This window comes from Carassius carassius, chromosome 32 (assembly GCF_963082965.1).
Source record: "Carassius carassius chromosome 32, fCarCar2.1, whole genome shotgun sequence".
In the NCBI taxonomy this organism is placed as follows: domain Eukaryota; kingdom Metazoa; phylum Chordata; class Actinopteri; order Cypriniformes; family Cyprinidae; genus Carassius; species Carassius carassius.
Genome location: NC_081786.1, coordinates 26,638,632 through 26,662,607, shown reverse-complemented (window position 1 = coordinate 26,662,607; position 23,976 = coordinate 26,638,632). Strand labels below are relative to the sequence as shown.

Here is a 23,976-nt window from a genome sequence, read left to right as displayed (position 1 = left end):
TTCATGAACTCTTGTTGCCTAAATCACGTCTAGGCCAAAAAGAGCACAGTGGAAAATGATCTTTCTGCTCTCTCTTTAGTCGTGGGATTTAGCAGATCGCCAGTTTGACACCAGATCAAATTCTTAAATTGCCTCTTTTTCTAAGATTGTGTATTGGTGACATCTTTTAACGTGGGAATGAATAGGTTAGACAGCTTTAGCACAGGCTGCTGAGTGACCTCATTATAGGTGTGGAGCCTGAAAAAAACAAAACAAAAAAAAGCTTCTTAGGACACTTGCTCTTTTCACAAGTTGCATTGTGTCTGCAACATCAAAAGCTCAATTGAGCAAAGCACTGTTCGTCTGCAGCTTATCGCTGCCGGCTCACTTAGATTAGCTCACTTTCAGCCCACAATGGACACATATCTTGCTGGAGTGAGACAATGCCTACAAAGCTGATGCTTCAAATCCTTCAGAGCTGTACCTCTGAATACAGTACAGATTGATCCATGGTTGAATAATTGTACCTAATATTATTTTACTCCTTAGATTCGTATTTTTTGTTCTTTTTTTCATTGGTATCTTTCATGATGAACCTTTAACATCCATGGAACCTTTCCATTACACAAAAGATTCTTCACAGTTGGAAAAAGTTATTAGATTATTAAAATGTTCTTCACACTAGGACCTGTTCACTGACAGGTTGTTTTGGGAACACACAATGGTTCTTTCATGGCATCACTATGAAAGTTCACTTAACTTGACAAATTACAAAATATATTATCTATTTTAATGATTAGAATATGTCATATTTAAAAGCCCTACACTCCAAAAAGTTCTAAATATATTGCAATGATCAACATGGAAATAGAGGTATTTTGGTTATATTATCATCTTAATTGTGACCTTTAATCATTATGGCTGACTAATTAAACTTAATAAAAATGCCTTTTTTCCCCTGCTTTTTTATGTTTAATTATAAAAAATACTCTTTAGCGAAGTTTATTTTTGCAGCAAACTTACGGTTGTTAACAATGTTAGTCAAGTATCTTGTTGATTATTAATATCCTGACGACATTTTATGCTATGTGAATATCAAAAAATACAATCGTTGTGTTATGTAAGTTTCAAGTTTGAACGTGTTGGTCTTAGGCGAAGCGTGTAAGATTATTCTTCCCAGGAGTACGACAATGAATTCTGCTGGTCTTGGTTCAATGTTTAACACCTCAAGTTCAAACCATTAAAAATGAGTTCAGCCAAGCATGTGAAAATAAATTGCATCCATATTCGCATTTAAATCAACAAGTGCCCGCCCTCTCAATCAACTCGAAACTAGCTTACAGTGAGTTGACTTTTTAGATGAACGAACCAGACAAGTCTCTTGCAAACAATAGGGTTTGAACTTAAAAACGTTGACACTATCAGTGGTGACCTCACATGAGGTGCAATAATTTATTAAGAAAGCGTTTTTTATGTTATCTATTTATTTATTTATAAAAAAGCTTTGTTTATTTTCATTTATGGTTACACCTATTTATGATGCTCAATAAAGAATTCATAGCTCCTTAGCTCAAACTGTACCCGAAGAGCAGATTTTAATAGGCCAATGAAGAATCTTAATTGTTCAGAGAAAAGGCAGGCTGAGAGTGTCAGAGTTGAGTTGGTGACTCCGGTTGGCTGTCCTGTTGGTATGGGTGGGCATTTGCGTCTCCAGGCATGGCAGCCTGTGTTTGCAGTTGTCCCTAACAGCACCGACCGGACGACCGACTCCAGCCCAAACACCTGTGTTTGCTTTTGCGCTCACTCCCCCAATCTTCTCGGTGCAGGTCACATGATCGGCAGATAGCCCCAGCACCATGGGAATACAAAAGCAGGGGCTTTTAGCGCTGTTAATCATTAATGTCAGGCTTCCTTGTGCCCCTCTCTCTTGACGTTGCAAATGTGAATGTTATCTTGCTCATGCATCCAGGTCAGACGTGATTGTGGGTAGCTGCAGGTGAACGTGGCTGATGGAAAGGGTTGAACCAGCCAAATGAAGTGGCACGATGATAAAGATGATTGCTGATTGGTTCAGATCTAAAACGGAAAGCATATTCAACATGATTAGAGTATGAAATATTTGTAAAGTATATATAAGGTCATGGGAGAATGCCTAAATATATGTCAAGAACACCAATTTTAGGTGTCTAAATTTCTGTATTCCAGAAAATGCATTCAAATATATAATTGAAAATATAGCAGCAACCATTGGGATCTTGTTGGACATGGTGACTGAGAAAATGGGAGCGATAATGGAAGTTAAAGTCATTTGTGCTAACATGGAACACATCCATCTTAAGTTGGGAATTAAGTTGCACACACAATCTTGCATTGAAAAGAGACTGCGATTATACTTCTGTCTGAACTTGTTATTGGTTGCTCCAAAGACCCCAACTACCCCCATGCAATTGCCTAATGCATATACACTCTTAAAATTAAAGGTTCCAAGAGGGGATTTCGCATAAATGGTTTCCCCAAAGAACCTTTCAGTGAACAGTTCTTTAAAAAAAGAATCATGTAGTGTAAAGAACATTTAAATCTAAAGAACCTTTTCCACTGTAAAGAATCTTTTATGGAATGGAAAGGTTCTGTGGATGTTAAAGATTCTATAAATATATATATATATATATATATATATATATATATATATATATATATATATATATATATATATATTGTAGTGTGTTCATTCCTAACAAAGGAATATATTAATAAGAAAATTTAGGCAGAGGTTGAAAAACTAAGTAGTCAGCATAGATCGAACACCCTGGCAATATAAATGAAGAAATGAATTGCAATGCACTTTTCTACGTCCGCTACGTTCTCAAAACTCAGGCAATTTGATAATACCTAGAATATCAAAATCAACTGCAGGCGGCAGATCCTTTTCCTATTTGGCGCCTAAACTCTGGAATAACCTACCTAACATTGTTCGGGAGGAAGACACACTCTTGCAGTTTAAATCTAGATTAAAGACCCATCTCTTTAACCTGGCTTACACATAACATACTAATATCCTTTTAATATCCAAATCCGTTAAAGGATTTTTAGGCTGCATTAATTAGGTAAACCGGAACCGGAAACACTTCCCATAACACCCTATGTACTTGCTACATCATTAGAAGAATGGCATCTACGCTAATATTTGTCTGTTTCTCTCTTGTTCCGAGGTCACCGTAGCCACCAGATCCAGTCTGTATCCAGATCAGAGGGTCACTGCAGTCACCCGGATCCAGTACGTATCCAGACCAGATGGTGGATCAGCACCTAGAAAGGACCTCTACATCCCTGAAAGACAGCAGAGACCAGGACAACTAGAGCCCCAGATACAGATCCCCTGTAAAGACCTTGTCTGAGATGACCACCAGGACAAGACCACAGGAAACAGATGATTCTTCTGCACAATCTGACTTTGCTGCAGCCTGGAATTGAACTGCTGGTTTTGTCTGGTCAGAGGAGAACTGGCCCCCCAACTGAGCCTGGTTTCGCCCAAGGTTTTTTTCTCCATTCTGTCACCGATGGAGTTTCGGTTCCTTGCCGCTGTAGCCTCTGGCTTGCTTAGTTGGGGTCACTTCATCTACAGCGATATCGTTGACTTGATTGCAAATAAATGCACAGACACTATTTAATCTGAACACAGATGACATCACTGAATTCAATGATGAACTGCCTTTAACTATCATTTTGCATTATTGACACACTGTTTTCCTAATGAATGTTGTTCTGTTGCTTTGACGCAATTTATTTTGTTTAAAGTGCTATATAAATAAAGGTGACGACTTTAAAACAAATATTCCTTATCCATTGTTTTCTATTGAAACGCGTGCAATTTAAGGCAATGCCAAACCTTTAACAAAAATTCTATGCAGAACCATGACTGAACCCACAATGTTCAGACATCCCGCCAGATTTACACCACACGCTGTTTGTTTGTTCACCCTGGACGCGAATGATAAGAGCTTGGAACATGAGTTCACCGCAAAAATCACTAGTTAACCAGGCCATGTGCCCCCTGTACTCTGAAGAAACTCCCACCCACACACACATGCATTACCACACTGCTCCTGTCAGAGAAATAAAAAGCGGATTATGAGGCATATTTCCTGAGCCCGGGCCAATGGGGAAATAAATAGTTCATTTGTTGAGTCAGAGCAGGCCCTAACCGTAGTGCGCTTTAAACAAAGGTGCCTGTTTACCAGCAGCAGGTAGAAGATGGATAGCTGGTTAAACATTGCTGGCATACCTGGCCGGTGCCATGGGCCGGTCAATGAGACCTACTGAGGGGACATTGTGTGGCTGAGTCTTATCTCTGGTGTACTCTTTGAGACCAGACTAGTGAGTGAGAGCGAAAGGACCTTTTGAAGAGATACTGATTATAATGTTTGGCCTTTTGTTTTGTTTTTTGTATAGCGAAGCTGTTATCATTTAGCATTTCTCAAAAGAGTTTGGAAGGAAATTGTTAGAAATATATGGAATTAAGAAAGATGCAAAAGATGTTTAAATGTCCTTTAAGAGCATGACTAATGGTCATCTTTTACCTTTTTTACTTTAAAAATAATAATAATAATAATAAGACAGCTCTTCAGAATTGGTAATTTCACTCTTGACTTTTTTACTTTAAGATGGCATTAATTTATAATGTATTCATAATACTGATTTCCTTTAAATGTAAAAACTTAGCAAATGCAATTTTATAAAGAAATCCATTATAAGATCAAATAATTCAGTTCTGGAAAATTGACAGAATACGAGAATAAGCGCCTGGCCCTTGATTGTATTTAACATTTCTCACAGCCTAATAACTAAATAAACTTTTACCTCAAGTATTTCACAGCTCCTGGTCTCTCATTTAATGCATGACCAAAATACTGTATCACTTTTAGAGTACGTTTATTTTAGCAAGTCTCACTTGGGTATACGCAAAAGCCCTTCAGCAGGGTGTGTTTTTATTCGTGTGTGTTCCCATAGCTGTATCCTTGGCATGTTCCGGTACTTGCTAATCACCCAGATTTTGTGTGTTTCATCTGATATGAGTCAGTCGTTCTCAGCCGTTTCTGTGCAGTAGAGACCTGTGTCGTGTTTCAACACAGCGATTCTCAGCACCCATAAATTACACAGTGGTGGCAACTTAAAGAAGTGCTGAAAAGCCATGAACAGAGCTTTACTTTACTATCAGTGAAGCGTAAGCCTGCACCATCCCACACACGACCTGTTCACACACACACACACACACACACAAATGTGCATGTGTACATACTTGTACTCACACTTACATATATATAACACACAGTATCTTTTTATCTCGTCTTTTAATGCCATAGAACTTATTATTATTCATTTTGGGTTTCATTAAAATCCAAGATCTTTGTGACCGAACTGTGAAATCTGTTTTTTTGAGATCCTATTGCTTAAACCATGTTATGCACTAATGCATAAATAATAGTATGAGTCATGGCAGGAATTAAATGACTCTTTTCATCAACTTATTCAGTTATCTAGCTGCCTAATACATCCATGATTCCATATTATCTTTCTGATGTGTCCGCACTGCTAAAGTAGAGAACACACACACACACACACACACACACAAAATCAGAGGTCAACCTATTTTACTTTAAACTGACTAAAGGCTGTTGTGTGTGATGTGCAGAGAAAAACCTCAGATCCATATCAAACAAAAGAGTATCATAAGAATGAACACAAAAGAACAGAATACATTCTGCAATATAAAACACATATGGTCAGTTAACCTAAAATTAGATTTAAATATAGTCAAAAGTCTAAAATATTATCCATTACGACTAAAACAAACAATGGGTTGCTTTTTAAGGGTTTGGTTTAATAAAAATAGAGAATAAAGTTAACAGATGTATTGATAACAATTTACAATGACAATAAATTAGAACAACAATCATGAATCTTTGTTCTGTTCTTGTTCATTTCAATACAATTTTAAGAGTAAAAGTTGCATCTGTTAACATTAATGAACTGAGCTTCAGTGAACAAGCAAAGAACATGAATTGTATTTTAACATGAACAAAGGTTAATAAATTCTATAAAAATGTACTGCTTGTTGCTAATGTTAACAAATAAGACCTCATCATAAAGAGAAACCGTTAGTGTTTACTACTTTTTACAATGCAATTACAACACAGAAGCAAATGAGCTCTGGAGCAGGCTTTCTCTTTTTGAGCAGCCATCGTATTGTCATCCCTCTTTCATTTTTACTGATCAAAGGAGTCGTGTGAATTGTTTTCTTTTGCTACCACTCATTTGTGAAACACATATCATTAGCACAAACCACATATCAGAACCCTTTTACTTGTCAAGATAAGGCACAATCTTGACCCCCTTTTTGCTCAGCCGTCCCCCTTAAATGAGAGCACATGCAGAGGTGAAGCCCGGCCACGGAGATATGCGCACAATATGTTGCATGAGCCTGTTTGTTTGCGAAATTTTGAAAAGCCATGCAAAAGTATCTAAATGACCATACAGTACAACATACAATGAGAATTAAACACATGGGGCAGCTGGACTCTTATCTGAACGAAACCCAGCAACAAAGGAGCCCTAAGACTAAGAGGCTTGATGCATGGGAAAGCTATGGGCCAGCTATTGTGACTGCCCTTCTGCTGAGCAAATAGTCCAAACTGTTCATTCCCCGTCTTCCATTCTCTCGCCGGCACATTGTTTGTGTCCTTGCATTTCATTCAGCAAGGAAGATTGCTCTCAGGCCCAGTGAGCAAACAGTCCAGAAAAGAGCTGGCTATCTTCTGCTGTTCCCAGGAGAACTAGCATTTTGATTTGGGCTCCAAGCTGTCAGAGGATTGGAGAGTTGATGTCAGGGTGCCTGAATTAATTGCTTTAAGCCGAGGAGGGGGCTGACTGCGTTTATCACCAATTGTTCAGTAAGATGTTTCCTAGCAATTATGCCCTCGACTTCGGCCGTGAGCTCCTCAGTTGTCGGCGATCATATTTTAGAGGCACGCCGCAGGACACGATTAAGGATCCGGGCTAAATAAAACTAAACGTATGTCCGTGGATGGTTAATGATCTAGGCCTATGTGGGAAAAATTCATTAAGACCATATTGAACTTCAAATTCTGTTGGATAGCCAATTACACTGGGAGAAACACCACAGCTTGATCAATTGCCATTTTCATTTTCAGGTCAAACACAATTCAAACGGTGCCTTTCCTTGTTGAAAGTGCATGTTTTTTCCAAGTTGAACACTCTTCCAAGCCAAACCACAATTGCTAAATGTCACAAAGGACACATAGCTGTTACTTCAAGTACCATTTAAAAGCTGAAATTAATAGTAAACCCTATTGTGTTCTCGTCCGTTACCATCAAAGGGCACCTCAAATGCTAAATAATTCATCTTCCCTATTCCTATCTTTCCTTTTTTCTGTAGCTTTCACGGAGAGAGCATTTGCATCTTAAAGGCAATATGAGTCTTAACCTGTCGCATAAAAGGCACATGGATTTGTTTAGATTATGAACCGCCTCTCATATATGTCTTCACTGCACTGCATATATCCATCATCTGATTTGCTTCAAAAGTGGCATCATGGCCAGGCTTCCTCCAACAATGCTTTGTTTGCATGTAAAAATGACTCTGAGGATGATTTGCATTGGTATAGTTTACACTGGTTGAAGAACGGTCTATGGGAAGAGTGACCTCAATGATGAGATGAGCCTTTTAAACTTCCTAATTCACAGTTATGGTAACAGTTGTTGCTAGTAATGTAGTCTATACCAACATACATATATATATATATCACTATGGGAAAAACAAGTGCATGGAGATAAATAATATTCCAGGACCAACATCACTTAAAAAGTGAATGGGCACAAAAGCACTCGATTTCATGTGTTTAAATGCTTCTTTTCAAGGTTCTTTAATGAATTCTTCAGATCTATTGATATGCTATTCATGGGAATCAGCAATTCACAATTACTTTTGTATTACAGTTAAGCATATACTTCAGATGCGGCTAAGGGGCCTCGTTAACATTCTCACTAATTGATGCTATTGTCATCGCGTCTGTAAAATGGAAAACAAAGACATGCTGGCAAATAATAAATCAGCCACAACAAGGAGGAAAGCTCTTGATCTGACAGGAAATTGAATTAAACTGCCTGCTATGTGGCTGTCAGCACGAGGAGAGGGGTTAAACATTGTGTGTCAGGGGACCACTACTGTGTAGCATCTGAGAGTATAAACGTAACAGAGGCTCCTCCGGGCTTTTTAACATGCAACACCCAGACATTAATCTCTTTGTGATAAATGCATTTATACTGGATTAAACTGAAGATTGCCTTTAGTTTGAGAAAGGGTTGGTGAATTATTTCTGTCCGAGTTGGGGGATTTACTTTAAGAGCTCTTGCTGTGGACTCCCTGGGGACAGTGTTGGTAGAGATCCTGGATATGCATTTACTAGCAGGTTAAATTTGTCCATGGCAAGAGATCTGTCTTGATCAAATGAAAGAACGTCAACTGGTATTTGCTCTCCCATCACGTTTGTTCATGTCTGCTTTTGTTAAGTTGTTTACCAAACAAATAATTTGAATGCAAAATGAATACGGTTCACATATAAAGGAGCTTCTTCATCAAGTTTCAAATTGAAACAGTTGTACATAAAGTTAAACATAAAGATGCATCACAACAAACACGTAAATCCGGCAGCCAAATTATTTGCTTGAGGAAAACGATTCTTATGAATGTTGCATGAGTATGCCAATCACCGTCTAAACTACCATCTCCTCAATGTTGAAAAAAAAAAATCTGAAATCACCTTCATGACATGCCCCTCTAACGTACAATAAATTGGACAAGCTCTATCTTGGAATAACCTATCGCCTTTACCATTTCAGCACTGGGAACACATGCAGGACACAATCTGATTCGCTTTTGTTATGCAGGGAATCACGCAGGGGCATCTGGGTTTGTTTGCCTTTGGTGAGAAATGGAGATTGGTTTGGAGGTCTGAATGAATTGCTGGCGTCTGTGTTTATTGCTTTCATTAAGATTTAATGAGTCAAGTGTCCTTCCCAGTGACTTAGATTTTACCTACAGCTTTTGACCACAGGAAATGTTGGGCGAGTCTGTGAACTATTGGCATCTGTACCATGTAGACATGTGTGTTAATGTAAGTGCACAGGAAATGGCATAGCTGACATCAACAGTCATTTCTTATTTAATACCCTACTTATTTTAGCTGTAAAACGGAATCTGGCATTTGTCCAGGCAGTTTTATCCCTAAAAGATGCTGATGTTTAAGCAGTGAATAAGGCGAATGGGTTGGTTGAATGGACATGTGTTTGGCCTGTACGTCTCAGCAAGAATTTCACACCAAGCTGGTGATCACACATCTGAACCATCACACACTTGCACTATTTCCGCTGCATTCGTCATGATTCTCTCCAACACCCTGACAGCATGTAGACCATTTAACAACAGTTCATAGACAATCATACAGCCTTTTTAAAGCTAAAGAACAATGTTCCTATTCAGAGTGTCTGAATGGTTGGGCATGTACATGACATTAAAAGCAATGTGAGAGCAATTCAAAACAATGCCACCTACTCATCCCATTAATAACCATAGTAAATTACTCAAGAAATGCCCCTGAGTGTTTTATTTAGAAAACTAGTCTGCTCTTATGGCCCCAACAACTTATTTACTTCATATTAAGAGTTTATATAGCATGCATTGTATCACATGAAACGCAAACATTTCATTAGAGATCAGAAAACATGCATTTCTCCAGCCAAAGAAATATAGAATTATATGGTGAATTACATTAGAGCTATATTCATTTGATCTTTTGCTGTGTGGAATGTCTCTTCACAAAGGTACATTTGATCAGGTTATTGGCTTGAAGAAATATAGGCGAATCTGTTCGTACTTATCGTATTACTCGGATAATGTTGTTTAAGATTTTCATAACCTATATAATTGTAATTTACCAAGGTAACTAAGAAGAAGTAGTGCAGTTTATTGTAAAGGTAAAGTGTGCATACTACACATTTTTATATAAATAAAATAAAAGAAGAAAAAAAACCACTCAATGTTATAAAAAAAAAAAAAAAAATTAAAAAACAATTGTTGCTTTTTCGTGGTTGTCTTTGGGTGGAAACTATCGTTTTTCCAAAGTACACAACCTCTTTAAGGTCATCTTTAGGAAATAAAGCGTGTGCCCTCAAGTGTTTTCTGCCCAGTTCATAAATATGGAATTACTAGGGAAAACATTCGAAAAGAATCTATTGCACTGTAAATAGGAAAAAGCAGCAAAAATAATTAGGCTAGTATTTGAAATATTCATAAAAATATGACATGGAACTATTATTATTACTAATGTAGTTGTTGATGTTGTTTAGATGTATTTATAGATATTTGATCATAATCGGTTTGGTGGAATTTTTTTTTTTTTTTGCTCTAGTTTGACATGTAATCGTATTGCGCAGCGTTTAAAAAGTCTCAAAGACTATTCCAAAGACTAACCTAATCCTATTCGGCATACTGCAGTGAAACTGCCTTTCTAACTTTAGGGCGTAGATTAGGCGTCTGTGTTGAGTATTAATATAGTGTGGGACAGCAGCAGGATTAAGAGTATTTGGTCTCAAATCGGGGCAGTGCGAACGGTCCCTCCCCAGCAATGGGTTAAAGCGGCATTACAGCTTGTAAGATGGGTGTCCCGCAGATCTCCCTGGAGACCAGCTCCACTTGGGTGTTCCAGGACTGAGTAGAGCTAAAGCCATTTAGCTGCATGACCCGATGTAGTTTAGATGTCACCATGCACAGTCCTGCGATTCGGATCTGACTGTGTTTCTGATTAGCTAAACCATTTTGCTAAACCATTCGGTTATGTTTATGTATTCAATTAAATCAAAATAAAATAAAATACAAATAAATTAAAGTTTCATTCCAATTCATGTAAGTGTGTGCATTAACCATTTTTTGTATGTGACGTATAGCTACTTATGAAAGTTTAGGCGATGCCCATAGCTCTCCTTGAGAAACTTTATACTCCTAATGAGAATTTTGAGGACCAGTTGTTTACATTCCGGCTTTCATATGCAGTATGATATGCAAATTGGGCGACTCTGACGAAAAGCAATTAAACAGGGTTACCTAAGTGAGAAGTGAAAACACGCCAGGGAAAAGCTGACCTCGTTGCCATAACAACAATAATAGTTCGATTTTTAGTTGTTGTTGTTTTTTTTTTTCGTTTTATCTTACAGCCGTTAAAAAAACATATTAGAAATATAGTTTAGATCATACTTTTAAATTGCATCCTTTAAAGTAGTCTAATACCTAAAAACATTTTGAATTGTCTTATCCCAGGCCTCCTGTCTTATAGATACTCAAATAGACACAATATGGGTAATATAATAATAATAATAATTATAATTATAATAATAATAATTTATATTATCGTTGCCGTCCTTTGATCCTTAATGTTGATTTATTTGTGTATTTATTTATTTTTTACATTGTAGCCTGCCGAATCAGAACAGAAACAATCTGTCTAGTTAGCACTCCTTTTATTCATTTCTTCACGTTGTGATGGTAAACTGATCTTTCTGTAATATGTCATGGTAAGACTTATTTGAGTCTAATGTCAAACATTAGGTCTGCCTAGGGTGCTGATGGCTGTTGTTATTCGTGTCTCTGGAAAGATGTTAACAGACCAGAAATTCTTCCTGGTTGTCGACAATAATTGAATTTGTAGAACGTTTCGCATTCGTTAAATGCGAGACTTGTACGAACGTAAAATCATTTGTCTGCATTGATACTTTAGTTGCAAAGTCGTTTATATCTCGATAACAAGTTTGTCCGATTATAAAAAAAAAATAAATAAAAAAAAACATCCATGCATACGCTACCTGAGAAGAACTCTATTTATGGTCTGCTGTTATTGGCACGAAAGCAATGCATGTCTTCTCCAGTATCACTGGCATCAATCAGATGGAATAGCCATCTGACAGTCGGCTGAAAGAGCCCCTTAACATCAGCTCTGTTCAAGCGTCGAAATCGCATTGTTGCACGCACAAACCTCCGATATGAAATCCGTATGAAGCCAAACATGCAGCATGCATCGAAAGCCTCATCAGTGAGCTGGATATAATGATGAAAGTGTTCGTACCTGGAGCCTGCAGAACGGCATCGGAGCCTCTCGCGCGGTCTTCTGCACGGGGCTGGAAGCCTCGCGGCATTTATTTGAGCTCAAACTCTGTCACTGTTGACTTTAGCAACAAAGCAAAGATTTCACTGCCTCGCTAGTTTAAAAAAAAAAGATTATTTTACCTAGATATCGATCAGTGCGCTATAAAAAAAATCAGCCTAGGATTATGTTTAAAACGAGGGGCAGCGAAATTTAATTTCTGTGCAAATTTACCTAGAAGTGACGTGCCCTTATTCAAAGTTTACACTCGTGTGATTTGATTGCTCATGTACACATCCTATATGTATTAATACCGCCTTTTTCACTGTTTACCAGTTTTTGTTTATTCGCAGATCATGGGGGTTTGAAATACAATGGAATGGACTGAGAACTGAAAACACAGAGCTAACAAAACCAGGCGTTCTTTGCCATTATTCAAGTTGAAGGAGAATTCTCTTCGTGTACACATTCATGTGATACCCAGAGGGATGATTTGTTGGCCACAGATGACTTCTTGATCTGCAAGTTTACTATTAAAAGGTGAAAGCCTGTAACACAGCTTTCTTATGTGTGTCGGGAAAGCAGGGCGATGCATGTGAACATTTCCATTTCTGCTTTAAATTAGGATTTATTTTTCATGTTATTGGCGTTTTACATAAGAGGCGTCTCAAGTCGTATTTATATGTTGGAAAGGAACGAGAGACTTCGTAAAAATGACAAGATATTGCGAGAAATTGGAGCTTTGTTTATTTATTTATTTTTCCGGTTATGTTTCATTATAATATATATAAAAATATTTATTGCAAAACTGTTGAACTGTCTTAATTAACGGAGATGTTGTATATCATGAAATTCTTATTTATTCATTTGACATCAAAAGGGTCGCGCGTCTAATTCGTAGAAACAAGGGACTTCCTAAAAATGATAAAAGAGATTCAGAAATGCGCTCAGTTCTTTGTTTATTCGTTAATTTAAAAAGGCTTATGCCATCATACATATTCTGTTTATGTATAAATAAATGTATAATTACATAGATTATATGCAAATAATTTGCGTTGTCTTAACAACGCTACATTTTATTGTCGTGATAATAGATTTCAAGTGACTATCGCTTTTTAAGTAAAATTTTAATTCGAAAATCACGGCATTCGAATATAAGCTTAATACTGATTATATGGGAAATTTATGAATGTTTTGAGAAATATGTAATTAAAAGCAATTTCGCTTATTTCATATATCGGGTGAGGGGGGACAATTTTTCTGTCTTTATTGTTGATATTAATTCAGGTCATGGTTGAAAATAGGAAATAAATAATTCAGTCAAAATAATTAGGCTAAACAGTGGCAGATTTAATATAAATCTGTAGCCCTCACAACTAACAAGTGGTTCGTGTGTGATAATTCGTTGAGCAAAATGATATTTATTATTATTGTTGTTGTTGCTGTTGTTTACAACACAATAACACAAATGAGTGAAAATCAAAACACTTTAATATAGATTCTGTTCTTGTCATCAACTACAAGAATACACATTTACAAGCCATAAATAAGTTTACACTAGTGATTGAAGAGCTTCAATCCGTCCGCAGTCCTCCGGTGTGGTTTTTGGTCCATTTTCAAAAGCCGGCTCGAAGAGTTCGTCACATTGTCAACAGATCTTTTACAAAATAATTACTAACGTACATCTAAATTAACAGGGAACGTCAAAACCAGAATACATTTACACAAACATTTTACAAATGTACAAATTGTCACAAGGTCCGTGAAAGTTTAGGAAGAGTTCAGGATGGGCCTGGAGTACACACCTTGGTAGTACGATGTGTCCGGCGAATCCAGGCCCGCTTTGCTCGCCATGGAGCCCATGGATAGCGCGCCGGCCATCGGAGAGCCGTAACCGTAATGCATCACCTGCTCGTATGCCTTTAGGTCCATTTTGTGATGCTGTTGCTCCGAGGACATGAGGTTGTTGATGGAGAAGGGATGATTGAAAGAATAGTGATGTTCTGGCTTCAGGTGTCCATCATGCGCCAAAACAGAGTGATGTTGGGCCAGGAGATGCTGCGCTTGGGAGGTCGGGGAGGCTCCGTGGTCCGGGCTCAAACCCTGAGCCGACTTCATGTCAGACAGGGATCTCTTGTGCTCGTTGCTAGACGAGTTGGAACGAGGAGATTCGTTCCCGTTGCAGCTTTCGGAGCTGCTGTTCGAGCCGCCCTCCGAGGTTTTCCGACCCGGCTCCTTGCTCAGTTTCTTGTCGCACTTGAAGCGCTTTTGCCTCCTCAGATAGCAGCCGTTTTCGAACATGTTTCCGGAATCGGGATGAAGGGTCCAAAACGAGCCTTTGCCCGGTTTATCCGGGGAGCGCGGCACTTTCAGGAAGCAGTCGTTGAAGGACAGTGAGTGGCGGATAGAGTTCTGCCAGCGCTGCTGGTTCTGTCGGTAAAAAGGGAAAAGGTCCATTATCCACTGATAGATCTCACTGAGGGTCAGCATCTTACTGGGCGACTGCTGGATGGCCATAGTTATTAGAGAAATGTACGAGTAGGGCGGCTTGGCGTGCGTGTAGCTCCTCCGGTAGGTCTTGGGGTCTCTTGATCTGTTTATGTTCGACTGGCCATACATTGGGCTCATAGCGTTCATATTACTGTACGAGGTTAAGGCGTTCATGGAGGGCGCTTGCGCTGCCATGGGGCTCATGGTCGGACTCAGGGCTGCGCTCATGCCCGTCATCCCTGCTCCCATGCCGGCCATCGCTCCCGCGCCGGGAGACATGCCGGTCATTGAAGGACTCATACCCGTGTTGACATAGGACATGTTCATGCTGTTAGCTGCTGCCATGTTTGCGGTCGAACTCATCCCGGACATGGTCATGTAAGTGTTCATGGAGTTCATTCCTAGTCCGGTGTTCATGTTGCTCACCGAGGTGTAACACTGCGAAAGAAATCAGACAATGCTTTTAAGTGCAATGTAGAAAATATTTAGAATCGTTGGCCTCGCTAAACTGGAAAGAGAAACATAAGAATTTTTTTTTGTAGCATACAATTTTTTTTAATATAGAAAGGTTTTATTAAATAGTTTGTTTTGTTGGGGTTAAGAAAAAAAAATCGAATTAATCTGGAGATGTGTCATAAAGTGACAGGCGTTTTTGTCAGTTACAGGTTTCCAACAATTCACGGGAAGCCCCAGTTGTAGTCAATATTACAGCCACTCAGAAATGTAAAACCAACAACAGTGGACTATTTGTTTAAAAGTCAAATGCCCTGCCCGGTTATTTTCGCTTTCCAACGCCCGATGTTGTTGAAGAATAAACCAATGTATTCGTCGGAACCCGTAATTGGAAATGAAAAGTTTGCATTGCATGTCAAGCACAACTTTGTTAGGATAGTGCAGGGCGTCGAGATGATGGGGGAGGATTTGGAGGCGCCTCAAGTCAATATTTGATCTCAAAGTTAATATTATCTCAGGGCTAATACTGCGTTGTATAAAACCGGATCGGATTTCGACGAGGAGAAAAAAATACATATATATTTATTTAGGTGAGTTACCCACCTCGGGCTCTCCGTAGTAAGTGCTCCAGTCTGCTGCGTGTTCGTGTCCCTCCATTTTGACAGCACCGAGCATCCTTTAAAAAAGTTTCCTCTACTTTTCAAAACGCTTCCCCACACGAGAAATGCCGGTGTCGTGTGTCCTTTGGCAGCCAAAGATGGTTGTCGGGGACCACGGGATACACTCGTGTCGTCGTCGTGCTATCCTCCTGTCAAGAGCTGGCGCATGTGTGTATGTGTGTGTGTGTGTGTATCTGAGATGACTGCAGTTGAAATGACGCCTGCTGCTGGCTCTTAACGCTGTGATATAGCTCTGTGCGCCCGGGCGAGCCTCCAATCCCTACTGCTTCACTCGGCCCCTATTTGAATAATCTGCTCACACCTAGGCGTGAGATTTCTCCATTTGCCCCCCATTGTACACCTGCGCAGCTTGAAAAGAGCAGCCCCATCTGAAAAGATTCATTATATCCTAATCTTATTGTATTCCAGCGGGAGAAAGGGGGGAATAGAAGTTTGGGCTGCTGGGAGAGGAGTGGTTTGAAATCACATCCAGATCAAATCTGGAAGAACGGATGTAAGAATGCCAACACCTCTGCCTTTAAGTATAGTTTTTAATTCAGATTAATCAACTGTCCGAGTGCTTTTTTAAAATTATTATTTCTAAGTTCTTATAAGCACTATTTATTATTGACAATCAATGGGAATCGATTTTTAAGATGCATATAAGCATATCCATCCATCTTTTTTAACTATTTAATATTTAAACTATTTAATTTTCTTGTGAGAGCTCAATAAATAAAATGTTTAACTAATCATTTAAATGAGTATTTGCTAAAGGTCAGTATTTTAAAGATAGCCTATATTTAACAAAATATAAGAAAAAAGCCAGATCGAACCGTGCTCATGATGCAATGTTTGTTCTAAAATGTTTTCGCCTATTTTGAATTAATTTGTTTACCTGCGCTCTAGTTTATGTAACTAATAGCGGTACGCAGTTTGCTAATGTAAGAGCAGGTCATCGGTGTTGATTCTGCAGAGCTCAGTGGCAAGATTTGATTGCCTTCATTAAACAAAGTAGCCTAACATTTATACACTTTGTTTGACTATCCACGATATTTAGCTGGTGGTGGTTTGGTGCACTGAGGACAACGGGATAAAAAACACGTGAACCCTACTTCAACATAATTGCTTAGATTTTTCCATGGTCTTCTTTTGGCCTTTGATTGCTTTGCATCTCTCGATTTGGTGCAAACAATTTAGTGCGCCCTCTCTTGGTCTACAAATTGATTTTCCACAGAGACAGGTTATGCTCAATTGTTAACACTTTAAAATAACGTAGCCTATGTGGTAAGGTTTTTTGTAACATTATTGGATTATTTCATGTTTAATAGATCACTAGCTAGTGCCATTCAAATAGTCGAAACCTCACCAGATGTTCATGTATTTTTATACTCAAGCGTGAATCACATTTTAATGAAATGTGCAGGCTGAATAGTGTCATTCCTTATCATTTTAATACAAATAGTTCAGCGAGACATCAACTCTTTTTTTCGACTCGACACGTGCCTCACCAGCGCTGTAATGTTGTAGAATCAGATTTAGTGTGTATTTGTATATAATAAGGGTACAATTTGCAAACAGAATGACGGGGTTTATTTGGACCTGTGTGTATTGTGTAAACGGTGCTCACACACGGACCCCGCGAAACGCGTGCAGAGCCACCGAACAAATCACGTTCCGCTGATTCGTAGCAGCTTCTTCTTGTGGTTTGACTTGGCGTATGCCACCGAGCATCTTCAACGATGGTAGTTAAGAAGACAAATCTCATTTTTTATTGTAACATCGTGACAGCTGAGGCTTTATTTATGCTGATTATTAAGCTTGTTTGGATAAAGTGTAAGTATCTCTTCACTTTAAATGAGAATTGTTCATCTTTAAAATGTGTGCAAATGGATTTACTTCGTGTGTTTAACAAGTTCACATTACCATGATGATTTAAAATTAAATATTTTAAAAATGTATTCCATTCAACTTTTACATTTATTATAATTGAATTATTTAAAATTACTTTTTTATTATTATTCAAACTGAATAACAAAAAGAGCACTATAATCTAAAATAAAGATATTGATGTGTGTGTGTGTGTGTGCTCTTGTTTTTGTGACATATCAGGACACAACTCTGTATAATGACATGGGTATGACACAGGTATTACAAGGAGAGGGTGACATGAACACATGTCCCCATTTTTCAAAATTCTTATAAATCATACAGAATGAGTTTTTTTGAGAAAGTAAAATGCACAAAGTTTCCTGTGAGGGTTAGGGTTAGGTGTAGGGTTGGTGTAGGGCCATAGAATATACAGTTTGTACAGTATAAAAACCATTACGCCTATGGGATGAACCCACTTTTCACAAAAACAAACGTGTGTGTGTGTGTGTGTGTGTTAATCTCATTTTACCAAGCTAGACTAGGTAACTAGGCTTACCTAATAATAAAAAAAAATGCTGCTGTAGATGCCTTTTAAATTACATGGCAATGTCCTCCTGATTATTTAGTTTGAAGTTAATTATTAATGGACAAGGTACAGACTGTGAACGCATTCTGTGTAGAAGGTCACTATTTTGTATTTGGTGGAAATGCGAGAGGACTGTGTCTTTGAGTAAACACCACGTTGGAGCATAGCTCCAGACTTTGTGCCCGATCACCTCTCAACTTGTGTTGGCCCATGTCTCTCAAAATATCAAGGTCTAACGCAAAAACATTTAGATATCTTATTTAGGTGCATTTTCTTTCTCTGAAGCTTCAGGACTTTCTCTGCTTCTGTGCGTGGCCCAGAGCTCGATCATTCATCATGCAGTTCAGTGTTGCAATGCTGTCACTGTGGGTGGCGCCTTGGTGATCCTCCTCAATCTTATACATCAGGGTCTGTATTCTCAGTAAATATTGCCATGGAATCATTAAACACTGACCTGCATTCTCCTTTTTGACACTAGGAATTCATGTTTGAGATCATAGAGAGGTCAGGATATTTTAATGTACTAAAAGCAGATTAGATAGATAGATAGATAGATAGATAGATAGATAGATAGATAGATAGATAGATAGATAGTTAGTCAGTAAAAGTAAGGTAGCAGGAATGTGTTACTTGGAGCTCCTCTTTCAAAGCTTTTAAACCATAAAAGAGGCCTTTAAATAAAACTATGTTTATTCTAATTTCTTCTTCTTTTTTTGGCATTTGCACTTTTACCCCGTTATTTATCTGATGGAGCACAAAAGGGCCAGCAGGTAAAGCTTACGATTCATCTGTGTGAAACCGATAACTGGATCTCTTTCTTTTCAAATAAAAGATGCTAAATGTTTGGCGCACAGAGTCTGTGGCGACAGTAAACATTCCAGAGCGAGACAGGAGTTTGTTCTGCCTATTATCTGGCACAGCTGTGACAACCCCTGTTGGCTGCAGGTTTGTGGCCAACCAAAGTATGTTTACCTGGAAATGAATCTCAAAAGTAGTGCGACGGGGAATGCACACAATTCTGGTTGGATGCAGAGGGGTGGGGGGGGCTCAGTTCTGCCATTGAAATGCCATTCAAACCCAAAGGGGTGGTACGGAAGATATTGCACAGGGGCCTGGGCGCAAACAGTGGCGTAAATAGGCCAAAGGACTTCCACAAATACGCACATTTTGATATCGAGAAGCATTTGCTGAGGACTGCCCCGTAGTACGCTTCTGTTTGGTCTGTATCCAAGGCCCACTGCAATACGCTTCTGTTGTCATGCAAAAAAGAGCACGGCACAATCATGCATACCTCAAACACGGTCCCAATCCACATCCAGGGAGCCCAGCGTACTGGAGGATCTGAATGCATGAAATCAAACATCTCTTGATTTCGCCTACATGGCCAAACTGGGAAGAAGTTAAACGGGGTGACAGAGGGGAACCAAACAAAGCCTTTCGAGAGCTTGAGATGGTAAATCTCTTAATTGATCAGATTAATGCATTATAATGCTTTGGCATGTCTGACAAACTATAACCCCTCTGAGGACAAAAAGGTTCGGATTAAATCCGTTATTTTAATCCTTCCATTTTAATGTATGCCGCAGCAAAAATGTAATATCACATAACCCTCCATTGCTATTCATCAGTGAGGGAACTGCAAAGTCAACACACATTTTAATTACAAGCCAAAAGCAATTAAACGTGAGGACAAGCGTCAGTATGCTAATTAAATGGCAGGCTCCCGTGGGAAGAGAAGCTCTTAAATATCACTGCTATCAGTCCAGATTGAGCACTACGAGCTGCCATCGTTCACACTCACCTGACACATTTTCACCTCCCAGCTGCAGTAAAGCAAACACGGGCTTGACTCAAATCAATTCATTAGGGAAAGTTATTAAAGATGTGACAGCGAGTGTAACGTGAAGTTAGTAAGAGATTAGAGTTTCCTCTCTCCTTCCATTAGTAAGGTTAGAAGCAGTAATAGAGGACACTGAGTCCAGCAGAGCTCCTTTTTGGATTATTAAGATACATGTTTCCTAGAAAGCCCAGAAATCTGCATATACTTTATCTTGATCAGTAGATTGTGACATTTGTAAATCAGTGCCGATCATTAGCCTATCTGCGTTTGTGCCTGTTGAAGTGACTGATGCAGGCCGTCAGCCCCTCGAGAAAAACGTCCAGTTTCAGTTTTACATCAGTCAGACGGCGTTTGACTGTTCTCATTTTCCATTATTCCCGTGTCTTCCGGAGGCCAGTCTTGTCTGTATTCCAGGTCTGAGAGGTGATAGTGAGTTTGGGCTTAAAGTAGATGGAATGAAGGCTTACCTAAGACAACCATCACGTTTCAGCTTCGAGTATTTACTTCTTTTGTGCATTCTGTATGCCTATTAAATATAATTGTTGCAAAATTTGTGACTAAATTGATTTTATTTTAAAAGTTTTATTTATTTAGGGTTCTAAATGATGTCTTTTGAAAAAAACCTGTAACACACACTGCTACATGCCTTCTGTCATCTGATTGATAGTTCATCCTTCATGAACAAGTAAAAGGCCTTTTGGTATAATTTTACAAATGTTGCTCTTCAGCACGTGGTTCACATGACTTTTTGCTGTGAAGTAAACCTAAGAATAATTTTTATATTATTAATAATATTTCAAGATGAACACTTACTCGACTTAAATCACATTAATAATATTTACTTGTTTTATAGAAATGTGAATATCAGATATGATCATCAGGTTTTCGAGGAATGTTTATTGTTCATTCTTTAGTCATCATTGCATTGCATTATATATTTTAAAACCACAGAGCTTGAAACTAAGCATTTCAATATAATTTCACTGGGAGATATAAAGTGAAAACATTTTTATCATGTAGTCTGCTATACCTTCCTGTATGGTCATATAAATATCAGCATCTGCACCAAAATGCATATTTTGCTCAGTTTGGGCCTCTGAATAAAAACTGAGCTGTTTTGCCTCCTTGAATCTTCCATTTAAAAATGGATATTCCTGACTATTATTTCATATACCTTTACCAAGCTAATCTTATGTATGAATGCTTATAATACTTGAGTGCTAAATGCTTAAGTGCCATAATGATGCTAATAAATACTGATATCTGCTCGATCGCCTGTCACAGTGTGAGTTTCCATCAGACTCATGAAAGAATGTTATTAGAATTCTCCTCTGCAATTCCTTCCTGCCTCACCTGAAGATCCATCCATATGCAGATGGCTAATTTGTAATGTTTACTGAAAAACAGCATGGGGGAACCAGGGAAGCTCAATCTTTTTGTCATCCCAGCCGTTCATTCAAGGGACCCCCAGACACCACCGCCCCAACGTCAGTGCCCAATCTGTGTTTGCTTACCCATGAACAGTGACAGAACCCAGGGAGGGGAGCCCATAAATTCAGGCTCTGTTTTACAGGCCTGGATAGCTCACAAGCTAGCACGCTAACAAGGAGACTCCAATAGCGAGCCCCTCGACAGATTAGCACCTCATCAGCCTCCCGTGGCTGAGGACAAATATAGCCTTCCCTCCCATAAAATACAATGAGTCCGCCAGCGATAAACAACACCCCAGCGGGGGTCTGATTCCCCCTCACTAAACTTCCTGACCTTCCCCTTCTCTCTGCCTCGCAGCTGCCTGAGCCACCAAGTCCTGCTCCAGCCCTGCGGCCCAATTGGAGTGTTGTGTGTATTTCAGGTGAGCAAATATTGCCACTTGCTTGAGAGTTCAATGGTTGCCCCTTTCAGAGGTTGTGTATTGCAGTCACTCACTTGCAGGAAGTAGGTGTGAAGCTCTGGGAATTCCTCTCAGCACAGCTGGAGTCATCCAATCAGCCCAGTCTTGGACTGGCCCTTAGATTTCAGCCTCTTTGTGGATTCTGTCGGTGTCATTTAAATCTGGTGTATGGACCACTAGAAAAGGAAAGGGAAAGAGTCATTTCTTTGAAACGTACGTCTTTGGATGGCCGATTCTGTAGCTCACAGTAACGGTGAACCTGTTTTTGAGATGCCTTTGACCTTACTAAGCATTCACAAAAGGTTCCAACTGGCCGCTGAGCTCTTACCTTAACAGAAGTGTCTTGAAGTGAATTGGTGCTGAACTGTAATGTTCTCAATGGAAGTAGGAAAGGAAGTCATGTGCAGCTTGATCGTGGGAGTTTTAGAACCAACTGAGCTCTTTCTTCAAATCAAATCACAATTGCAGCACCTTTTACAGACAGGAAAAAATGTATGCAGAAAATAGAATGATATTATGCACTTAATGCACAGTATACATAACCGTTTCTGAAGGTACTTAAAGCAGTTCCAGGTTGGGGTCTCAAATGCTTTAATGCTCTTCAGTTAAATGTTAATTATAATGTGTAATTATCCATATTAAATAATGCATTCATCATTGGTGTTCCCTTTCAAAAACCTTCACAATCACTGGTCTTCGGCGGTGAAACTAAATCCCAACCTTCATGCGAAACCATTGCAGTTAATAAATCTAACTATAACAGTCCTGGGAGCACTTGATAAACTACTTAACATTTTAGCACTAAAAATGCAATGAATAAACTAATTAATTAATGAAGAAACATATTTGAGGTTACATTTTACACTAGCGTTGTAGTGCTCTGGTGCTTGCAAAACTTTGATATGGCAACATTGTGTTACTCCCCTGGGTTATTGCTTCTGGTTGTATTTTACATGTCACTTGGGTAAAGGTAAAAGGTAAAATGTATTTTTTTCTTTTCAGATTTTTTATATTAATTAAAAAGAGAGAAAGAGAGAGATAATGGATTAATAATTGTGCATTTCATAAACCACTCTTTTAGCCTGTGGATATTATAGGAATTGAGGAATGACCATAAGGTATGTAAAAATGAACATAAAAGATTTTTACACCAGAAATATTGAAATGTTTATTCACTAAGAGAGTACTTTTAAGGGTACTTTAGTTTTTCAATCGGACACTACCTTATCTACCTCTATATGGTTCATAGTAGTACCATATTACTTACAAATATGCACTTTTTAGTGTGAGATATGGTGCAGAGTTGTCCCATTGACAACCTGTTGTACCCCTCAAAAGTCTGGGACCAGAGTTAAACAATATCACACAAGGTACTTGTGCAATAGCAGTTGGTAAGTGAATTCATGTTTAATATTAACAAGACAAGAATGGGATATACACATATATAGCATATACCCTAGTTAAAGAAACACCAATTTAGTCAATTTATTTTGCTTTTATTTTGCAACTTTATATTGCTTCATATTAGAAAGTTATTTGCACTGGAAAAAGGTTCTTAGGATTATTAAAATGTTCTGTATAAAAAAAAAAATCTGAAATGTTTCTACACTAAAATTTTCGTTGGGGTATCTAGAACAGGTCTTCCCTTTTTTGTAACATTTTGTTTTTAAAAATGGATGTTTTCATCATAATTTTTGGTCACACTTTTAGACTAATTCTTACCATTAACTAGGACTTTTGCCTCAATATACTCCCAATAAACAGAGTTGGTACCTATACTAAAGTGTTACCTATTTGTTTTACTCCAGTCACTAAAGGGTTTCAGGAGTATTAAGATCATACCAAACAGAATCAGAGTTTCTGTGCACATCAGATGCATCTACAGACATCCACAGCCCCATCAATGTGGCAGCAGCATGTAACGTGAGAAAAGCCAACACCAGCGGCAGTGCTCAGACTCGTTTGGGACAGCGCCGTCCAACAAGATGAAACGTCAA

At 38.6% G+C, this 23,976-nt stretch overlaps 1 protein-coding gene and 1 long non-coding RNA gene across 2 annotated transcripts; both read right to left on the bottom strand.

The window, feature by feature from the left end:
• Positions 1–1,445: 1,445 nt before the first annotated feature.
• Positions 1,446–12,448, bottom strand: LOC132113057 (uncharacterized). The gene is made up of 2 exons (XR_009425074.1): positions 12,171–12,448; positions 1,446–2,055 (listed from the first exon to the last, which is right to left on the bottom strand). It is a non-coding gene; the product is annotated as an uncharacterized LOC132113057 (long non-coding RNA).
• A 1,213-nt stretch (positions 12,449–13,661) lies between these two features.
• foxa2 (forkhead box A2) lies at positions 13,662–16,155 on the bottom strand. The gene is made up of 2 exons (XM_059520857.1): positions 15,735–16,155; positions 13,662–15,116 (listed from the first exon to the last, which is right to left on the bottom strand). The coding sequence occupies exons 1-2, from the start codon at positions 15,804–15,806 to the stop codon at positions 13,959–13,961; spliced, it is 1,230 nt and encodes a 409-aa protein (XP_059376840.1). The 5' UTR covers positions 15,807–16,155; the 3' UTR covers positions 13,662–13,958.
• Positions 16,156–23,976: the final 7,821 nt, after the last annotated feature.

Bases quoted from the DNA above. Each gene is read 5' to 3' on its own strand.
- foxa2 (XM_059520857.1), bottom strand. From the start codon at position 15,806: ATGCTCGGTGCTGTCAAAATGGAGGGACACGAACACGCAGCAGACTGG. The intron at 15,117-15,734 runs GTGGGTAACTCA...TTTCTTTCGCAG, and splicing joins CTTACTACGGAGAGCCCGAG to TGTTACACCTCGGTGAGCAA.